The sequence below is a fragment of the Agelaius phoeniceus genome, chromosome 5 (genome assembly GCF_051311805.1).
Source record: "Agelaius phoeniceus isolate bAgePho1 chromosome 5, bAgePho1.hap1, whole genome shotgun sequence".
Lineage (NCBI taxonomy): Eukaryota > Metazoa > Chordata > Aves > Passeriformes > Icteridae > Agelaius > Agelaius phoeniceus.
In genome coordinates this window covers 50,653,620-50,676,563 of record NC_135269.1, presented here as the reverse complement: position 1 = coordinate 50,676,563, position 22,944 = coordinate 50,653,620, and the positions used below count along the sequence as shown (strand labels likewise).

The 22,944-nt window shown below is 39.1% G+C and overlaps 1 protein-coding gene across 2 annotated transcripts in view; it reads right to left on the bottom strand.

Moving 5' to 3' along the window:
• KCND2 (potassium voltage-gated channel subfamily D member 2) overlaps positions 1–22,944 on the bottom strand; it is a 263,386-nt gene that overhangs the window by 17,323 nt on the left and 223,119 nt on the right. For both annotated transcript variants that reach the window (XM_077178982.1, XM_054631854.2), the window contains exon 3: positions 2,429–2,591. In XM_077178982.1, coding sequence (XP_077035097.1) covers positions 2,429–2,591 — 163 coding nt within the window. The remainder of the gene's footprint in view (positions 1–2,428; positions 2,592–22,944) is intronic.

The following is a 22,944-nucleotide window of genomic DNA, read 5'->3' as shown; positions in this document are numbered from 1 at the left end:
TTAGTCCATCAGAACAATATTCAGTTCAACATCTCAGTCATTTTAGATTGAAAGAGATTGCCTTTGCAATAGGAGATATCAATGAAACACACATCCAGTGCTAAGTCAATCAGACCTCAAAGCCATTTTCTCCAAAGCAAGAAGGGGATAAACACAGTCAGAAGAGATCTCTCATCCTTGCTGTTGGCATTGTTCTGGGGAGTAGAGGAAAAAACGCTTGGCAGGATTGCCATTCATCACTTTGTGTTCCTGTTTGAAACATACAATGAGCTCACTGTTTGCAAGGAGAAAAAGTCAGCTATTAACTCAAGCAGTTCCTATTCAGGAAGAGATTATGGGGAATAGCAGCCAGTCTAGCAATTTAACTTTTGTGAGATATTTTTTAGTGTCCATTTCTTTTTCATTGACAAATTGTGCTGGTTTTGGCTGGGGTAGAGTTAATTTTCTTCACAGTGGCTGGTGTGGGGCTGTGTTTTCATGCTTCCAGTTCTCTCCCTGATCCTGCTGGTGGGGGAGTGAGTGAGCAGCTGCATGGGGCTTGGATGCTGGCTGGGTTAAACCATGACACAAGTGTAAAGCAGGCCTAGAAAACTCTGTTTTGTGGCATGCAGTAGGACACAGTTTCAATCTGAAATGGTTGGGTTTGCAGCTATTATGAAAGCTCAGAACAGGCACAGTGATTGCTGGGCTTGAGCAGACCTGTTACCCATAACTGCCACAGTGCTCAGGGGCACTGGCAGGAGCACTGTGTCCTGGCTGAGGTACAGATCCCTGCTGCCATTCCACAAAAAGGAGTAGAAAAGCTCTTAACAAAAACAAGTTAGTGTAAAAGTAACATGAAGTCAGCTGTGAAAGAGGGGAACACACAGCTGGAATTAGGCTGTGGGACAAAACAGCATGCAGAAGAGTGGGTGGGATTAGTAGATAGATAAAGTATGGGATTTAGAGCCCTGAAGCAGCGCACTTTAGATCAGGTTTCTAGAGAGGTGTGACATTCTTGTGATACATCTGGTTTCTTTTTATAGCATCTTCCTCATCTGGCAGCATGTCTCCAAGATGTGGCCATTGGGTGGTGCTGTATCTTCCCCCTGGGCCAATGAGTTTCTTGGCCATGTACCGCTGTTTGTCCTGATTTTAAGATAATCTGAGAATAGTATCACTGCATACATTTATTTCACTGGTTTGGGGTGTGGGGTTGTTTTTTTGTTTGTTGTTTGTTTGTTTGTTTGTTTTAATGAAGAAATCAGTCAAAAAGGTGGCCAGAGGAAAACACAGGAACATTCTGTGTCTGACTGTGGTGCTGCTGTTGATATGAAGCAGATGCAGCTTGCATCTGCCTGTGTTCCCTGGTCTATATGTGCAGTCCCCAGCCATGGTCTGCCTGCACCCTTCCCCCAGCAATGATCCTGCTCTCCTGAGATCACTGGAGACTCAGGACCTCTGAAGAGAGGCCACAGGTCCACAAAAAGCACAGGTGGTGAAACCTCAGCCTTGGCAATCATGCCACCTGTGTGGCATTGAAAGCCTTTTGACTGCCATCCACAGAGGAGAGGAGGTAAAGGCATCTCAGCTCCCAGAGCAGGGCTGCAGGTCACAGTGGGTGCTCTCTGAGCTGCCTGCCATACAGAATTCAGAGAAGTGGATTAGAACAAGTGCATTGGCAGTGATGTGGAGATGTAAGTGCCTGTCCAGGCTTGGCTGCATCACTCCTGATAAATACTTCTCTTCCCAACCCCTGACCTTGTCCATATGTTTCAAGAAGGGAAGCAGTCTTTTTGTAGATCTAGTGGATATTTTAGTGAGAGACTCAGCAAATCAAGGAAGCTGGAAAAACAGACTTTTACTTTCTTTTTTTTTATCTAATTGAGCTGTTTATCTGAAGCCTTTTAAGCAAAATAGAGCTGAGGAGACAAGTTCCCCAACAATCAGATTCTCCCAGAGACTGAATCTGGGACTTTAAACCTGGATTAGTGAAGCAATCTGTTAGCAGAGATGTTAGAAATCATTATGAAGTTTGAGGGTTTTCCTTGTTTGTTTGCTGGGTTGTTTGGTTGTTTTGTTTTTATTTTTCCTCAGAAGACTGAGGTAGAAAGAAAGCCTGCCTGAAAAAGCACAGAAGAATCTTCAGTGGGTGAGACTGCAGCTACTGTCTAAAAATCCTCGATCTAGTCTAATAAATGGGATTAATTACCAAAATAATAGGTCTGCACATTTTGACAGAAATGATAAATGAATCTGTTTTGGTTTGAGTTGGGTTTTGTCCCCTCACTACAAATCAGACAGTACTTGCATCTAGGACATGGTTTGGCATGTAGCACATACATATAGTGATCCTCTTGATGAGAAATATTATAATGACACACAGCATATAGAAAATCATATTTTATCTATTGTTCAACAACATAAGGGGGGAAAATTAGACGCTCACCTTTTGTGCCCTGCGCTTGTCTGCTCGTTGATTCTGGTGGTATATACGGCTGAAGTTGGAGACAATTACAGGAACTGGCAGAGCAATGACCAAGACCCCACTCAGGGAGCATATTGAACCAAAAATCTTGCCAGCTATTGTCTTTGGCACCATGTCACCATACCTGGGTTAAAGAAAACAAAAAGCTTAGTAAAAACAAAATCTCTTCTAATAATTTTATTTCACAATGAATTATTTGCACAATATATTTTAATTCTCTTGCAAATAATAGTTGCTGCATATAGATAATGCTTTTACACATATTCTTATATTTACAGCATGCCCATTGTTGTGCACAAATAATTTTATTTTGAAACAAATTTTGGGTCTCCTGCCTGTCAAAGTGGGGGCAGGTAAAACACATGCTTTACCTGCTGTACTCTTCCCAGGGTGCCTCTATTGTAATGGAAAGAGAATGACCTTGCTAAGAACAAAAATCAGTGTTGAAGTTCAGTCCTTATGCTGTTTACTTGAAAGAACTCATCAATTTCATTGGCAAGATCTAAGAGAGACCACTTGGTAAATTAGATACTAAACTGAATAATCTATTGTCTCATGCTGATATAGTACTTTCATTTAACAGGGTGACACATTTTTGCAACAGGTTTCCCAGGAGATCATACACTTTCCATCACTGTATTTTTTTAATTTGGCTAGACAGAAGCATGGCTGACCTAACTTGTTGTTGACATGAGAAGCTGGAGTAACTGAGTTCCAGACGTCCCTTCCACGGTCTAGGTGAAAGCAAACATGGAAAACTCAAGCCACAAGCAAGCAAGCAACCAAATTGTAACTGCAATCCTGGCAGTGCTCAGAATTACTAAAGCTACCACCTTTCTTTATGATACTGGATATTGTTTTGTCCAGCAAGTAAGAACAAAGTGTTACTGATGTATGTAAAGGCACTCCTGTGACAACTTAGTAAGAGATTTTAACTTTTTGCATTTTGTTGTATTCTATAGGGGACAAGTAATTACATCCTACAGAGTTTAATAGAAAGATGAATTACTTTCAAGTACCATTCAGTTTTTAACTTTATTGGATTTTAAGTTATTATTAAACATTGATTTTACCTTGTGAGCTTTGTATGCTTGTGTAAAGAGAGATAACATATTCCCTATTACAAAGAATTTATAAACTCTTAACACGAGAAAAGTTAAAAAATAAAACTGTGGAGGAACAGTGTTTAGAAAACACTGTCTGGAAAACAAAACCTGCCTGTGCATCAGGAACTGGAAAAATAATAGAGAAGAGGGGGAAGTCTTCAAATCAGTGTCCAAATAGTGCACCTAATGGAAAAAAAGGGTGAGGATATGGAATGATGGAGAAACTATATGAAGTTGGAGGACACCTTCTAGCAATGAGAGCTCAGCTCATGTCAAAAGGAGGTGAAGATGAATGGTTTGCATTTTGTAAGATATGAGTGAAGTGTTGAACATAGATATTCAAATAAGTTGTCATACAGGCAGATATAATATAGATGACCAAGTCTTAGGCTGTTGACATAGTTTATGTTGTGTTAAATAAATATTTGGTGGTTTTATTAAGCATGTCCAAGTGTAAAATATTCACATGAATAATATAATTAATATTTCTGCCAATATCCCCCTCCACACACACTTACTCAGAATTTGAATGCTATTAGTTTCTCATTTTGTGACATGGCAGGATTGCTTGAAAAATACATAATTTAATAGATTCCATCTTTTACATGAATAATATGACTTGTCTTAATAAAGATATCTAAAAACTGGAAAAATACTAAAAAGAATGTCATGCTTTCCTTCACATCAACATTTGCACCCCACAACACAGGCATTTTTGGTGATTTTCTCTTCCTAAAGCCTGAGCTGACTATCAACTGTATGCATGACCAGCTGTTCTTTTCTTTGGGCAAGGAAGTGGATAAATGACCTTTCAAGATCTCAGACAAATGGGATCCCTAACACCTCACTAACCCCATTTTTTCCAGGCAGAACAATAGAAAAGCAGGTATGTGGTTTAGGGCATAGGGCCAGGGTGGTGAGCTTTGTGGAGAAGATCTAGGATCAAATCCCTGGTAAACATTTCTGCCTTACACTATTCATTAGTTTTACTTACAGATAAAAGTATTTTCATATTTTGGATCAGACTGTGTAAACAGAAATCTGACAGACCAGACTTTGAAATGCAAAATTTACACATGGCCAGTACTAGATCTCTTAAATTAGATCTCTTAAATGAGATTTCTAAACCTATATTTAGATGCTTATCACTTGAAATGCCAAACTGCTGAACCTCCACAAGCCTCCATTGTCACTGATGGCAGCTGTGGACAGAAGGCATTGCTGCCTCTAATTAATTTGGCTCGAAATTGCTCAGGGATATAGTTCATCCTGTTGATAATGTGACACTATAATTATATGAATCAAGAGCAGACTGAAGCTTTAGGAGTTGTGACAGGAACCACAAGCTCATCTATCTTCAGCATTTCAGTATTTATGTGTGAACCAAACCAGGGGCATAAGCAGATGCCTTTTCATAATATTTTAGTATAACAGAGTGAAATAAAAAATATTAGGATTGTTTGACACAAGAAGGTATTTTGCAATGTTTTTCTTACCTTCTGGACAAAATGTCATGCAGGTGCATATACTGCTTACCTTAAAATAGCTTGCTTTCAGTTACTTTTCTTTTTAGCTTGCATCAGTTGTAATACAGTGACATTTTCCAAAGGTAATGTTGCTTGTCTGTTATTTAGTGTTAGTAATACCTTTTGCATCATTAATAATTCTTACATAATTAGTTTTTCTCTGTTACTAACCACTCTGCTGGAGTTGTTTAAATAAAATTATAGTCAGAAAAAAATACTTTAAAGAAATCAGTCTTCCTAATTCTCACAGGGTGAGAAATATATTTGGTTACTTTTGTGACAAAACAGAGGTTTTGCTACATTTGCCCTGGTTAGCCTTGTTCTCCTTTGGGACAGTGACACAGATTTTAGTCTGGGGTAGTCATGATCAGAATTGCTAATGAAGTTCCTCCTCTTGAATTAAACATTACCTTCAGTTATACCTCATATATCACTGAACACCACCAATGGAAATGGAGGACATAAAATGAAGGGAAAATTCTTTCTATAGGTCCAACTGCAATTGTTTTATTCTTTAGAAATTCTAAATGAAAAAAATAGTGTAACTCCATTTTCAGACGGCAGGGAAGCTTTGAGGTGCTAGCATTTCAAAGTGGAAAATTTTTACTTGATCTCTGAAACAAATTCTAAATTCTGCAGAAAATTTGATTTCTTCAGCCATGGAGACACAACAAATGTAGAATCTTATTAAGCAATTTTCACAGACTCCCTTTTCAAAAGGGAACTATTTTAAGGTTTTATCTAGTGCTACTCTGCTTGCCTCACTTTTCTTCAGGCTAGAACTGCAGACATATTCTCATTTATTTGCTTTTTTCCCCTAGCTGCAGTATTTTCATAGCTTTGTATATCTTCTGTTCTGCATATGTCTATTATTGTAGCCAAAGCTCAAGCCAGTCTTTGGGCGTTTGTGATTTGTACTGACAATCTAATTTTGTAATGTCAGAAGTGTCATCCCAATATTTTATGTTCTGGATGAATAAAGAAAAAGAGGCTTCATACTGATCCCTGATATCAATCAGGTTCATTCTACTTCAGTTGCCAAAAGAAAAAAAAAGGAAAAAGACTATGACAAACCAGGTGTGTCAATCAAATTTTATCAAATCTCAAGTCAGAAACAACATGATCAAACTCATGCTTGGGTTTCACTGGATGCAGTCCAGACAGGCCAGACAAGCTATGGCTTGCAGTCCATGACTTCCATTAGATTCAGGAATAAGATGAATAGGTGATGATGCCACAAATAGAGCCTGCAGAATTTAGAATTCGCTTTAGAGATCCTCTTCACTAAGTGACATTGTACAGAGATGAATGGAGGGATGGATGGATGGATAGATGGATGGATGGATGGATGGATGGATGGATGGATGGATGGATGGATGGATGGATTTAGAGGCATGTATGTGTTTCTGGGTTGTTTGTATCCATCAAGTGATGGACCACTTTTGCATATTTGACTCCTTTGACTCTTCCATATTGCAAGACCGACAGCAAGCCAGGGGATTCCTTCATTTTGCAAATACTGTATCTCCCAGAGTGTTGATGTGAGTAACATGGGTGTGATGGCTTTTTGCATGACAGACTGGGGGAACACAGTGCAGCTTGAGTCATACACAGGAGATGGAGCTCTGGCAGGAGCTTGGGAAGCACAAATGTGTTTGGGGTTACTACTGCCCAGCCAGTAACCTCAGCATTGCCATGTCAGATCTTAGCCATGGAGCTCCACCTGACAACACACTACTGCTTTCCTAACTGATGAGTGGAACATACCTGGTGTTGCATACCCATAATTCAAGAAATCTCAGACAACACAGACTGTTCGTGGCATCATCACCTATTCATCTTTTTCCTGAATCTAATGAAACCCAGTTTTTGATGGCTGTAAGATGAAATATTTCATAAGTCAAAGGTCCAAATTGTAACTGAAATGAATCATACTTTTTGGACATTTTTTTCCTTCATGTGAAAGAGAATGTATTTTCTTTAATAATCTTAACAAGTGAGAGGGACAATGATGCTTATTTAACTCCTGTTTGTTTGTTTGAACACAGGAGTAAATTTTTTTCCAGCGAAAAATAAGTGTATTGTGGATGTCAAAATAAATAATGACAGAAATTGTAATTTAGCATATTTTTGTGTGTTACATGAGAAATTAATATTTGAAATAGTTCAATTTGGGTCAAAACACCCCCAAAGGACCTCTGTACCAAATCTGTAAAATTGGAGAACGTATGTAGGAAGAATAAATCCAGCATTTGCGTTTTTGCAAAGCCCAAATACTCAAGGCTGAAACTGACGGACACAGTGAAGGTTAAAAAACCCTCACTACGAGAGGGTTTTCTGACACTAGAGGGCGTAAACGCCATTAAAACCAAATGCAAATGCAGAAACAATTTAAAATGCGTGTTTCAGATACATATGCCCTCTTCCACCTCTCTCGAATTAATTTACATTCTTTAAATAATTATTACATTGATTGAGATCTGTTGTCTGCTCCCATATTATTTGCTGAAAAGGTAGGCTAGTAACATTTTTTTTGTTTTCAAACATGTAAAACATGTCAGAAAATAATAGAGTTGTAAAATAGATACAAAGACATTAAAATTAACTTGGTACTTATTTTAAAAGAAAAGGAATTTATGACCAACGAACAATGGAAATAGTACGAGATCCATGGAAACGAAACAATCTTTGCAAAAGCCAGAACAGCTCATATTTTTTCATGTGTGGGGGACAAATGACATTTCCCAGTAGATCTGGTGGGTCACCCAGGCAGAGATCTAGATTTGTGCACAGGAGGTGATTGAGCGAACAGTGCCCTCCCTCCTCCAGGGGTGGGATGAGGAGGATGCATCTGCTCTCTTGTCTCCTGTCTCAGCTAATGGCTCTTTCCTCTCCTCCAGGAAAAGCCCCAGAGGCTGCTGTGGTGAGACTCTCAGAGATGATTATACAGCTGCTCATTGGCCCATGAGTTTAGGCTGCCAGCCACCCACTTGGGCACACGCTTACATCCCAGTATGGGAGAGCCGGCAGGGAAAGCAATTCCCATCCTCTCTGACACTACCAAACAATAATCATGGTGAATCTGACTTACTGTCCTGGTTTTGACAAGGTCTGAAAATAGCCTAATGATTTTGGAAAAGCAATTTCTAATAATACAAAATGTTCCTGGTTGTGTGAAGTGCAGAACGACGTTACACAGATTACTTCAAATTTTATTCCAGCCTAGGAAGATTCTGCATGGAATTGCAAATAATCTTCCTGGATGCTTTTACTGCTCTGCAGGGGCCTCTGCTGCAATATCTCTCTCTTCTGCCTAGTCATGATGGACATGGTCCCCTCTGGGTCCACAAATGTTCCTTCAAGTGTTGCCCAGTATGATCATTCATGAATGATGAAAACCACATCTGCTTCTCTGAAGTGGAAGTACTCCCTGGGTTTGCCAGCCTGCAGTGCAAGAGAATTAAAATAGTGCCCCTGCACCTGTCTGGGTTAGCAGTTCCTGAAATACAGAATTTCTAATAAAAGTCAGGGGATTGGAGGGGGAGGGGGTTGTGGTTTTTTTGTTTTGTTTGTATGTGCACCAGGGTTTTCACTTAAATGGATTTGCACAGGTGGACTTTAGTACTTAGAGGTCAAACCACAGGAGTTTTTGCATGGAAAAGTTAAAAGGCTTGCCCAAGGAAACACTCCCAGCTTCTTGCAATCCAGACCAAGTTTCAGATAACCACATTCCTTCTGTTTTCCTTTACCATAAAATATTAAATTCAAAGAGGTAAAAGATATCTTTTGCTGCCATCTCTCCCTCACTGGATAGGAAAACTTAATATCCTACCTGTTCCTGGGCAAATCATCACAGAAATATGATGTCTGATCCATCCTGCATGGGGGATTTTTAAGCTATCAGAGGTACAGCTCAGCTGACTCACTTACTACTGAGATGGCATTTCTGTTTGTTTTTTTCCCCAGACTTCAGAAGCAAAAATAAGCATGTTTGTTTTTAGGAAAAAGAGCATGTTTATGAATGGATCCAACACTTCATAAGGATAAGAAAAGCAACATAGCACTAAAACTGTTCTTGATGTAAAATTTGCAATCTGCCTTTCAAGTGTTTCCTGAATCATGCTGGTTCTCACAACACACTGGCCATCACCCACAAGCACAGGTGAAAATCTGACTTCTTTAAGGTTTGCAGGCAAAAGGAGCTTTTCACAACCCTTCACAGAGAACCAGGATTCTGTGGCAAGTGCAGGTGCTCTCAGCCTGTGTGGCCCTGCCTCCTGCCTGAAGGGGACACTGACACTGTGACAGTGACTGCAGAAGGTCTCTGCAGAGGAAGCTTGTGCTTCCAAACCCCATATTTGTTTGAAGTGATGTAGACATCGTGTACCATTATCGAGTAAGTCAGAACTGAGTCTTCCTGCAGTGGTTTTTGTGATGGAGATGCTCTCCCGGGAGATCTGCCATGGTATTTGCTGGGATTTTTTGCTTAGTTTAGTGGATGGAGGACTGGATGTCAGCAATAAAATTAATCAGCTAGACTGCCACACACTCAGCAAAGGATGAGTGCCTCGTTAAGCCCTGCCTGTGTGCTCTCATGGGCATGTGAATAAACCAACCTCCATCAGCTCCCTTCAGAACCAGTAGATAAGTTCTGGGACTAAGCATGTATGTTACAAGGGAGCAAATATCAGTTAACCACTTTAACTTTGAGATCACTTAAAAAAAACACCATCAGTAAAAATACAGAAGCTAACCATTCTAAGAGTACAAAAAGAAGTTCTATGCATAAAGCAATACTACAGACATGTCAAATTACATTTTACATTTGCTAAATGGGGTCCTTGTCTAAAGAGAATGCTGTAGATTGTTATAAAGCTGTTCCCTAGAGCCTTCAAGCTGCTTGGTAACTAAATGCTGGTGAGTTGACACTAATTAGCCATTTATTTCAACATTACATCCAACAACAGATAATATAAATTGCTACTGGTAATAATTTTAAGTGGAATTTCTAAATAAGCATTTCCACTGTGTTGCCTTAAGGATTCAGCCTGTACAGTTACAATGTGGCAGCTAATTCTGTTTTTAAAACTATTCTATATGAATGTGGAATGAGCCAGGTTTGAAAGAATCAGTCAGACATAAGTAAAAATGACTTAATTTCTTAAAATGATCTTTACTCCTAAGAATACAATATCTGACTAATATTGAATTAATTTATTACTTCGTTGTATTACTTTAGAATTCTAAGTCTTTAAGATACCATGGTGATGAGTGGGGGACAAATGCTTGGCTAGATATTATTTCATAAGATAGTACATAGGAAGAATATACTTTTCTGGTGCCACTCAGTCATGTATTTTCTGGGGCTTGATGCAGACATAAATTTTTTTTTTTTCATTTTATCATATGTGAAGTCAAAAGTAACTAAGAGGGGGGAAAAAAAAGCCAATTTGATCTTTTCTGCTGTAATTCTGGCTTCCTTCACATAGAGAAAATGTTTCAGGGTCTTTGCTCTTAAAAATCAATGACTTGTATCACTTAGTTAGGACCTAATTTTCTAACAGTTCTTTTGTCAGAACATGAACCCACACACAAACACATATATAGGATGAACTAAGCAGCTCCTTCATAGCTTATAAATGAACAAAAAATGCCAATAATAGTTTAGAATGAAACTTCACCTAGACTAATATGCAGTCTCCAAAATTAAACCTGAAGCAAACAAACACATAGGGAAAAAGAATTGGCTAAATATAAATTATAATATCATTGAATGATCTTCCATCCTTTAACCACTTACAAATTACTGAAGAAGTACCAAATATAATTTTTTTAAATTGTTTTTAGTGATTCTCAGAGGATTGCACTTCCATGGGCTTTATTTTGACCCTTTGAATCTGTGCACATTTCTGGCATTCATAGCACTGGCAGTTCCTTGGTGAGTGTCCTTTTGACTCTTCTGGCTGCAGTTCCTTGTTCTGTGTGATGCCCCCAGCCAGGTTCTTGTATTCAAAAAAGCATCTGGTGATATTCTCCAGCCACCCTCCTCCTGCCTCTTGTGTTTTCATACCTGATTACCTTATGTCTTTCCTAGGCTGGCAAGCCCTACTGCGTTCATACAGAATCTGCTCCCTACATTTGATCATCATAATTTTTGCCCTTTTTTGGATCTCCTCTATTTTTTAACACTGTTTTCAGGAAAACAAGGCCAGAACTGCACACAGTTTTCTAAAAAGAGGTACAGATCAGTTCAGGATAGCTTGTATTTCTGGTCCTAGCTTGGCTTGACAGTGAGCCATTCTTTTTCACAATGTTAATGTGTGATTTCCCACCCTCGTTATTGCTCTGTCCAAATCTTTATTGGTGGGAGCTGATAAAATTTGCCTTGCTTCCCAGATATCTACCACTGAGAGAGGAAAAGGAGCTTCTGGCACAGCATGGGTGTTTTGATGACTGTCATCACGTAATTTGTACAAAATAATCATTGTAATGGCATAGCTCAGCCCGCATCTGTGCTAACCAGACAAAGAAAATTCACCCCTAGATTTGTACTGACATTTAGGTTAAAGGGGAATGTGTCTTCATTTGTTCTATGGATATGAATTTTTACTTTTGGGTTTCTTTGGGTGTTTTTTTCTTCTCTATTTGTTCTTTCAGAAAATCTTTTTTTTTGGAGAACTGGATTAAAAAGCAATATAATGTTAAAAGAAAGTGTTTTATATCTCATGGAAAAATGAAAAAATATGAACCAGGATGAATGCATACCAATCCCAAAGATTCATAGTTTTAAATAAATTGATACAAATAAACTAGAGTATAAAGAATTTCCAACAGTTCCTGTCTGAGACATTAACTGGAAGCAAGATGAACATCTGGCTATAAAAAGCCTCACCTTCAAAAGTAGCACCATCTCTAGCCATTCTTCACTTCAAAGATTAGAGGTAAAAGATGGACAATGCCATCAAATGAGGCTCTGTCCATGGTGCCCAGCAATGACTGAATAAAGACCCTGCAGTACTGGTGGAAAACAGGAGCAGTGTGAGATGCACTGACCACACCAAGGGCTGCTGTAAAGAGAGCCCAGTTCAGGCTCCACTGATTCCCAGCAGGACAGACTAGAGTTTGACACATTCTTCCTGGGAAACAATTCCAAGGCAACTGATAATTACCACCCATCTAATCTCCCTCACCTGCCCTTGGTTCATGGGCACTCTCTGTTCCCCCAGACACCTCATGAGCACATGGAAGATGACGACCCAACACAATTCTGAGTCCTTCTAGGAACATGCTATTTGGTAAAATTTAGGATTGAGCTGTGAAGCACAGATTTTGGTGCAGATTTAAACACACTTTCTGAAGCCCAGGGGTCTGTTTTGATGTGCCACCTTGTTCCAGCAGAGAGAGAGTTTTCCTATTAGTTGTGTGATTAGGTATATTCTGGGCCCAGTGCTCATCCCAGATATATTGCTGAAAATTTTATGTAATTCATTTCTCCTACATTTTTCCTTTTCGTTTCAATACTTGTGCTAAATGGCAGCAAATTCAAAACAAAGCATTGATCTGCCAATCCAATCCTAAATTTCTCTGGAGTATATATTAGCCATCAGGTAAAACTGCTCCAAGTATAAATCACATTAACACTAAAAAGCACCGTGAAAGTTTGCAAGGACAGCCATGACTCTTTGTGACAGCTACTGGGCACAGCACTGAGATCTGTGAGCTGATTGCACTTGGGAATCAAATCCAGCTGCTCCCACGTTCAGATAAAACTGACTGACAAGAGGTTTTAGCCACTGCTGGCCTTCATGCTGCTCAGCACTCTAATGGGCAGATCAAGATCTAGGTAGGGATGATTCCCAGCAAATTTGCAATTCCTTTTGCTTTTTTCCCCATCCCACAGGGAAGTTTGCTGCCTCCTTGGGGCCCATGTAAGGGATATTACTAGGAAAATTCCTGATCTGTTAAAACCCTCTGACTATTACCCTCTATTCAGGTTGTCAGGTCTGTAGGGATGAGATTGAAGAAATTAGCCCTGGAGCTATCACAATGGACTTCAGGGCACTGGGCCATTTGGTGAAAGGAGTGTGTGCAAGAGTGTCGTTCAACAAGGCCAAGTGCATGGCTCTGAACTTTGGTCACAACAGCCCCATGCAGAGCTACAGGATGGGGGCAGAGGGGCTGGAAAGTCACACAACAGGAAAGGACTTGCACTTGGTGGTTACAACTGGCTGAAAATGAGCCAGCTTGTGCCCAGGCTGGCAAGAAAAGCAGTGGCTGATCCTGGCTTGGATCAGAAACAGTGTGGCCAGGAGGGAAATGACTGTCTGCCCATACTCTGGTGTGCTGAGGGCACACCTCAAGTCCTGTGTCCAGTTCTGAGACCCTCAATTCAGGGATGATATTGAGGAGCTGGAGCGAGTCGGAGATGGAACAAAGAAGCTGCTAAAGGGCTGGAGCACAAGTCCTGTGATGAGGGGCTAAGGGAGCTGGGCTAGAGAGAGGAGGCTCAGAGGGGACTGCATTGCTCTCTACGAGTACCTGAGAGGATTGGCCTCTTCTGCTGTGCTTCCAGTGAAAGGATGAGAGGGAATGGCCCCACATTGCACCAGGTTCAGATAAGATATTAAAAAATCACTGAAAAGAGTGGTGTCAGGCATTGGAATAAGTTGCCCAGGGAGGTGGCAGAGTGACTATCTCTGGAAGTGTTCAAGAAGTGTCTGGGTGTGGCATTTGGGGATAGGGCTCAGGGGTGGTTACAGTGGTGCCAGGTTCATGGTTAGACTAGATGGTCTTGAAAGTCTCTTCCAACCTTGGTGATTCTGTGATTCTGTAAAGTTCCCAGACTGCAATGCAGGTTTGCTTTTGCTCAGTGGCACACCTTCCCACTGAAAAACATCCTGGTTCTTCTTCCATATATTTACTTCCATTAGACAACAGAAGTTTGGTATGTTAAAATACTGATAGAAGAGCTATTAAAAAATGGTTTGGAAATAATAAATAGAATTTTTGCCTTCTCTTTAAAAATAATCATCCTCTCAACTTTCTATTTATTACTTGTTTTGCTTCACATATTTTCACCTCCCTTGAAAATAGGCTTTTGTGTCACATTCAGCACTGGCCAATTAGGCCAAGCTAATTTTTTGCTTGCCAACACAACCACCAGTGGATCTGTATTATTTTTATATTCCTTCAGGCAGAGCTGAAAAACATGAAATAGCTTTTGTCAGTGTGACACAGCTACTGGCCTAAGTCTCTAGGGATCTCTGCCAAATATTGAATACTTCACTTATTTTTTTTATTTTTTCTCTAATGCCTACTTGAAATCTGTTCAACCAAGTGTAAAAAGTACTCATATATTTTTATACACACACACACACACACACACACACAAACACATATGATAAATGATACATGATTATATATTATACACTATACATTTAATACTACATATACACACTTAGGTAAAACTAAGACCTTTCCCTGTAAAGTAATAATAATTCCATTATAAATCTTTTGTGCATTAAAAGATTTATCACAGTCCAGTATCTTAGTGTCCCTTTCTAGCTAGCAGTCAGGAGAGTAATTTTTCTGAGAATATCTACTGTTATTTTGCACCAGAAATTCAGCTCCTTTTTTTTCATGGCATTTTTCATGCCCTCCTATTTAGAATATAGTTGAAAAAACATATCAGCTGCAATGGACCATTTACTAATTTTTCTCGTGGTCTAATAAACTTTTTTGCTCTTGTTCATTTTTCAGAGATTTCTGAACTTGCTCAGCTAAGTCAAGGAGAATCAAAACAACTCATGCACTTCTAGTCTAGCAAAACAAAAGTCTCTTCTGAGTTCACTCAAGGCTCTGCACAATTCAGCTTTCCATCAGTGCTAAATCACTCCAAACCTTGAAAGAAGGAGGTGATGCTGTAGCCTGGCAGAGTAATCACCTTCAGCTGAGGTTAGTTATATCCCCTTTCTTGCAAAGAAACCAAGAGCTTGTATGAGCTGCTCTGCCCAGGGACAGCTTAACTCTCACCCTCCCAGCCTCCTCAGGCTGTAAAAGCTTGGTGCTGCGTGGTTTATGTAAGTTAAATAGGGAAATTTGCAACTATTACAATTACAAATTGAATTATTGAATCAATTGTTTCAGATGTCTTCTCTTCATCAAATTGTGCAGCATGGAGCTTGACTGCTTAACCACACTGGCTCTGAGTCTTGACACAAATTTGAATGGATATCTTTGGATATGGCAATGTAGCAGCATGTTACAAACAGTAGAAATGGGTCTGCCTCTGCCAGTTTTGCTAGTGCATTTTGTAATGTGACCTCTTGTGTGCTAGTAATTGGACTCAAGCCACCAATGAATCTCTGAACATTAGCACACTGCAATGACAGAGTAATGACTTTCTGTCACTACTAACCCCATTCCTATTTGAATTCATGTCCCATGACTGAGAGGTTCTGTATTTCACTACCAATCCTCTCAGTCATTCAGGCATAAAGCTTCATAATGCAGACCACTACTATTCTTTTCGCAAGTAGAAAATAAATAAATTTTCCACATGGGTTTTTTAAATTTTTTTTTCAATTTTAAAGAAATGTTTCCCTCTCTCTTGTATACAACATTTAAAAACTTTGTTTTCAAAATTTCAAAATTTTCAATCTTTTTAGAGATTGCTGATAAACCTTGAATTTTCTTATGAATTGCTCGGAAATTAAACTTCTGGACGTCTAAATATAACTTCATTACATTTTTAAAATGCAAACTCTGTAAAGTTACAGTATTCATTAGAAAGTCTGAAGCTTTTAGAAAATTTGTCAGATGCCAATGGTAAACAGAAGGATTTTGGAAGGTCGCATGAGACTTCTTTTCCCAGAGTGATGCAAATGCATTTTCCCTACATATGTTGCCAAGAAATCATGCAATAGGGAACGCTAGAAAGGGATTTTCTCAATCTCTTCCTGTGCAGCCTGTATTTTTATAAAATGCTTATAAACATTCAACATTCTAAGCCTGGTTTAATTGGAAAATCAAACCACAGCTACAAGAAGTCTTGTAATTTTTTCCAATTAATTTTCATTTTTGAATTTCAACATGAAGAAAACACTACCTGTCAGGAGTGAGTAATGTCTTTAGAGGCTGGAGCTTCCATGAAGGGTCAAATCCCTCATGTATGAAAATGTTTTGATCCCAGTTATCCAACAGATGGTTTGACTGCACTGAACACCAAGGGTGGAACTCAGAAGGAGCCCCTGCACTTCTCCCCCAGCTTTTGGAAGGAAAGCCTTGTTCTATCCTCTCCCTTGTCAGGTTTTGAAAGACAATCCTGTTTCGCTTAAGATCATGGCTCAGTATATTTCTCTACAGAGTGCAGCCCCCCTTGTAGCATGGATCTGGATTCTGTGAGGGACTAAGAATTCAGTCTCACAGTACTACTTTGCCTTTTTTTCCAACCAATTGGCTTACACTGACCTTCCCCAGAGGGCAAACTCCATTTTTAGGTGTCTAATTCTCTTGTCATTATTTGGCACAGCCTGTGCGCAAACGCTGTGCCTAGTAATTAGATACTGCAGTGCTCAGGGTTGTGACACAAGACTTTCTGAATCATTAATATTATGCCTCCACTGTGATTCTTTGCCTTTCCAAAGCTTGTGTGTCATGCTCAGAAAAATCTTGTGGTGTGTCAGACATAGGCCTGAAAGCACTACAAAAGTTACTTTTTCACTAGAGATTCCTGTGCTGCAAATAGGGGTTCCTTCTGCTTATCCACCCTCTGCAGTGAATTACCCAAATCAGTGATTCCTGGGCATTTTGAATTATGCACCAGCTTGCTCTGAGCTGCTGTGAACCTTTAGAATTACATGGTCAATTGAGAGCACTATAAAAGCAATATATTGCAGATCATTTATCTTGGCCCTGCAGGCTGTAGTTTTGGACCCCTAGATGTAAGCAACAACAAGCAAGTAAAGTTCTTCCTGACCAGCACTCTTGCCACAGCTGAAAGTTGTTTCCTGAGGCACCCTCTCCAGCCTGACCTCAACATCCACAGCAGCATCAAAGAATAACCTATCAGTTTCTACCTGTCTCCGAGCATAATTATATTTGATGTATTTATCTTTCTGTATGTCAAAATCCATTGGGAACTCTAGCCAATATCCGGCAGTTCTCATGCTTAATTTTGCCTGTGCCATTCACTGAAAATTTTGTCCTTGGATTTTAAGTTTCTACTCAACCTTTTGGTTCAAACTGTGTTTCTTTTATCTCTACAACAACAGGCACGGTTTAATGAGGAATGCCAAACCCTCTCCTTTTCATGCATTTTCAATTAGTTTTGCTTCTCACCCAGTATAAATCACTTTCTATAGAGCTTTATATAGCAGGTCTTCTGTAGTTTTCTGCTGTCAGGTTTGTTGTTTTCAGTGGGTTGAGCACTGTTCTCCTTCCTTTTCTCCTTGACTTTGTTATTTTAGGTACTTTCTTATTTGTGCTCACATTAAAACTGCACAGCTTTGGTGCTTGAGCAGGAATCCTGGGAGAAGAGTGCTAATGCTGCACTCCTGATGCAAACAGATTACACACCTCAAAGCACTGCTTCTCCATGAACTGCCTGACAACTGTCCCCTGGGTATCCACCGATTTTCACCTCTGTACAGAATTTGTGTTTCCAGGGAATGAGTGAAGAAATGACCTGTTGGCCTTGAGCTCTTACATGGTACAGGGGCAGAGGGGTGACTGGTATGGCTTCATGTCCCTGCTGTGGATGTTGTACCGTGTTGCACATGCCTGTCTCCAGAAGTGACTTCTGTTCTCCTGCAGGAAATGGTAGCTGGTGTCTCATGATTGCAAGGACAACCAACAACCAACTTACAGCCCAGAGATTCAACACAGTAAAAATCATAGCTGTTGAATTTTCTTTAAGAGTAGCATCTTCAAAAGAAGCATTTTCAAAGTGCAGAATAGTTTCCAATGATTGATTAATGCTGTATTCTAACCTCATTACTTGACACTACAGTTTCACCTATGCCAGAGGGCTTTTTTGAGTATCCGCTTTCAGCTCTCTGATGCTTGTGATCTGGCTTACAATCTATATCTGATTGCAGAGGAGACCTCACCAATGGTATTAGTGTTTCTGTTTCTTGTGATAATAAAAGACATATTACTTAAAGAGGTAATTTGCGTGATTCATAATAATTTTTGTCTTCTACAATAGACCTCCCCTGTCTTTACAGAATCTGCTATGCTCTCACAGCTGTACTGGTCTCTTGTACCCTGCTTAACTCCACCTGGTACCAGAGCAGAGGTTCTCCTTGATGCTGTCTTTCACCCCTAGTGAGTTTCAAGGATTCTTTTTATGGGAAGAACATGAATCTGCTACACTACCACGACCACTGCCAAGATGCACAGCAATCTCGTTCTTTTAACTTCCATACTTAGGATTTCTTCTAGCACTAGAAAAACTGAACTAATAATACTTCCTATAGAAAGAGTGTAATTATTTCAAGAATCGGAGACTGACTAATCACATGGTCCTTTTATTATGAATCCTGTTATATTCTCTGGTGTATTTAAATAATCTTTCACCCTGCTGGTAAACTTTAGGATGTGAGATCTCAGAGTTACTTGTGTTGGAGAGGACAGATCAGTTCTGGGTCTTAAACAGCTAAAAAGCCACTAAACTGCATTTCATTGCTTCCAAAGTAGGACAAATTTTGGTTATAAATATTAAGAGATGTTACATTTCTTTTTACTCAAAACTGTGCTATTACAGGCTCATAAGTCAGATAGCAATTCAAGCTCTCTCTCTCTCCAGGCCTTTCCTTCCTTAATGTGCTCATCAGCATTAACCACCAAATGCATCTGCCTTAGGAGCTAGAAAATCTCTATGTTCTATTATCAACATTATGTCTTTAATAAACAGATATGTCACTGGCCTATTCCTTTTCAGAAAGTGTTGGAAGGGGTGGGGGAAAAGTCTACATGAGGTCAACTCTCACAGGAAAGAAAATAAAATACAAAATTAATAGAAGCTTCTTAGGGAGTAAGGCAGCAATTTCCATCTGTGCTGATAATTCAGAACACAGCTGAGCAGTATTTTTCCCTCTGATTTTATATTATGCCACTTTTGTTTCCCCCCCCTCCCTTCTCCAGCCTAAAAAGGTTCCATCTGTCTGCTAATCTCTGATCGTCCCAGTCATAAGAACCACTGTCCAGCCAGTGGAACTCAAATTTTAGTTTGTCGGATCATGGCTTAAAGGCTTTGGGATCCTATGTTCATAGAAATATACGTGTCACCATATGTGTACCATCAGAATAACCTCACAGAGAGCAACCTCATCAGAATAACCTCACAGAATAACCTCACAGATAAGAACAAGGAGTCTGAGGGAGAAGAAGAAAGAGGTGTCTGGGGGCAAGGTTCCTATTCCTCAGGGATTGTACTCGTGTCTCTGAGAACAGCCATGCATGTGGTCCTCCTGCTCAGTGATTAAGTGCTGTGAAGGTTAGGTGAGGGAACCCCGTGGATGTGTTGGCCACCTTTTAAATAGATTTATCAGCTTCAGCTCAATGTTGTCTGGCATAGACCCCAGACCAGGACTGGATTTCATCTACCAGCTCACAGGGTGGGCAGAAGAGACATGCAACCAGTGGCTCTACCTCCTGCATATTTCTACTCACTGCTGCTGGTATCCCACAGGGAGAGGGGCACTGCTTCTGCTCTGAGTAAAGGATAGCCTGTGAACCTCAGTGGACAATATGGACCAGATTTTAGGGTGTGGTTGCTGGTGACTATAAAACAGTGACTCAGCTCATCTGCATCCGTTCTATCCTTCTGACATAATAATTATGCAACTATGAAAAATGAGCAATTAAGCAAAAGCAGGCAGTGGGGATAGATTTCCTGAAACACAGAGTTCATCAAAGTATAGTTATGACATAGTGGAGCCAAATTCCTGTTAGTACAAATGTTTGCTGTAATAAGAAGAGTAAGCCTTAAATAGTGCTGGAGAAACACTAAAGACAATCAAAACTTTGTGACAGTCCAAGTAATTGATGCATTTTAGCTTGTAGATAAGGGATTGAGCAGATTTACTTAATCCTTTAAAAAACCCCTCCACCTTAAGTGGTTTATAAACCTATATAACATATTACTTGAAAAATAAATCAGAATGTGACGTAAACCAACAAGTGTAATAAATGCTGTTGTTCTTCCAAAAATCTTTTGGACATGTCAGATGTAATTACATTGATACTTATTTTATTCTGTTCCCATAAAAGGGATGCATTTGTGGAGGTCATGTACTGCATTATATCTAGCCCTTTCTACTAAGCTGAGCTGTTATGCAAGAAGTGCATTAGGGCTACAGGGTAGCTCTTGCCAAAGGCCGAGTGGCACCATAAAAAAAGAACACTTAGCAGAGGAGACTTCATTAAAATATTTCTCTCTTTCTTGTGCAGGCAAACAGTTTTGCTTTGTAGGAGTAAAAATCCTATTGTTACAGAGTCATGGATGCTAGCTACTTTTGGTACCTGAGTCTGTCAAGGTCTCAGGGTAGCAGTCATGGAAGTCTAACATAGTCTTTTTTGCTCATTTTCTATAAATAATGCCCTAAACCCCCATTCCAGATCTTATCTGCAGTACATGAGGAGGGCAAGAGGACCTTAAGGAGAAAGAGGGATATTTTCCCTGCTGAAGTCAATATAAAGGCAATGTGTTTGTCCTTGCAAGTTCTGTCTGAGCTTATTCATTGAATTAGTAGGAGCAGGATTAGACCCCATAATACTCTTTCAAATTGACAGGAGGTGGATTAGGGCTAAAAGTACTGATAACAACCTGTTTTCTTCAAAAACAATCTGCACATGAGTTTTCAGGATTTAAATGTAAAAAAATGAAGTGTTGTAATCTTTTAAGTATTATATGAAACCTTTTAAGTATTATATATGAAATCTTTTAAGTATTATATGAAATCTTTTAAGTATTATATTTAAGTTGAACTTTACTGGAAGAATAATTCCTTAATGACCAACAATTACAGGTTTGTGTAATGAGTGTTTTTTAAGCTCCAGAGACCTAGTTTCCTTTGACTTCTAATACAAAACATGTCATTTATTAGGTAGAGTTTTGTAATCACTTTGACTGGCAACCAAAATAGAGGTCTTTAATGAAGACATATTTCAAGGTGGTGAAACAAAAAGTTTTGCTGTGGCACATCACTTTGTGAACACCATAGACTAAATTCTAACCTCATGTACACCAATGAATCCTCACTGGAATCAATGGACAGTACCACAGAAAAAAATGAATAGTGAACTTAAGTCTGAAAGCTAACCTCTGTTATTGGCAGTCTTTCAGAACTATGGCAAACCAGCTCCCTGTTGATGATGAGGATTTACTACCAGTGCAATGCTAGTAATGTGTATTTCTAGACAGATATGAAGGCAGTGTCTATGCTCCAAAAGCCTTAGCAGAACTTATAGAGGCAGGAGATGACACCAAAATAGAAGTTAAGTTATACACTGTTACTTATCTGAATTTTGAAAATGTTTTTTGTGATAGGAATATCCTTTCTGTAGTAAGAATGGTGGGACACATAATTTATGGTTGCATAGTCCTTCTCCTGGATTTGTCTCACCTTCCTCTAGAAAGCTATTGGAGCAATCTGAATCAGAGAACCCTCAAATCTTAATGCATAATGAACCATTTCCAAAGACTTCAGGGTAACATCTTTCTCATCATCATCTGAAAGTCCAGGTAAAGTTAAGTGCTTTAACTATGCAGTGCTAAAGAGCAGAAGAGATGAATTGCAGCCCATACACTTATGTTCTCAGAAGCAATGAAGATGCTCAGAGACTAATGATGGTGTTCTTTAGAAGCTCCTCATACTCCCTTTCCAAATGTCAAAATCAAAAGCATTTCTTCTCAGTAGATAGTAAATACTCAGAGAAATAAAACCTGTCTTTTCCCTTTATATGCACAGAACATTTTACTTGCACTTTTTTTCTCTTTATTTGACTGTGCTTATCTATCAACACATGGGTACTTGCTCATGTGGAAGAGTATTTAATCACATTTGGCCAGAATTTTAAGGAGTTTAATAAATAACGCCTTTGTTTTTTGGTGTTTGAAATTATACTTTTGACTTTGTTTTTAGTTTACAGATGAGGTTGACAGGTCATTTATAGTCTAAAAATATTCTAATTCTTTTTTATTACAATTTTTATTATTACTCTGTCTTAAGCAATGGAATATATCTTTCAATATTTCATTCACTTAGTTTATTAAGATATACAGTCTCTTCTCCCTTGCTTTTGATTTCATATGCCTATACATTTTTACGATTCTGCCCTAAAGGATAATCTGTAAATCAGTTCATGCTCATGTTTTATATTAATATGTGCTAAATAATATAGAGAAACTGGTCAGACCTATTTAACACACCAGACTGGAAACTCTCTACTGTGAGGTATCTTACTGAGCATTTCACAAGTCTCTAATCTCCATTAGCCTGAACAAACAACTACAACCCACACAAAACAGCTAAATCCAGGGCTGAATATTTCTGAAGCAGGAATAATAATAATGTTTCTGCAAGTTGGTGTTAGCAAAGTCAACAGAAAATTATATTTGTCAGACATTTAAATACTCTCTTTTTATTCCTCTTCTTGCCAAAATTACATTTAAAATAAAGTATAAAGAACCACTTCACTTAGAAGAGCAGCCTGTATGTTCATTAGTGCTCAGCTCAAATGATTTCTTCCAGCAAACAATGTCATAGAAAAAACCAATACCCCTTCTTAATCTTTTGGAACAATTATTCTAGGCTGAAAATATAATGTGATGGAATTTCTT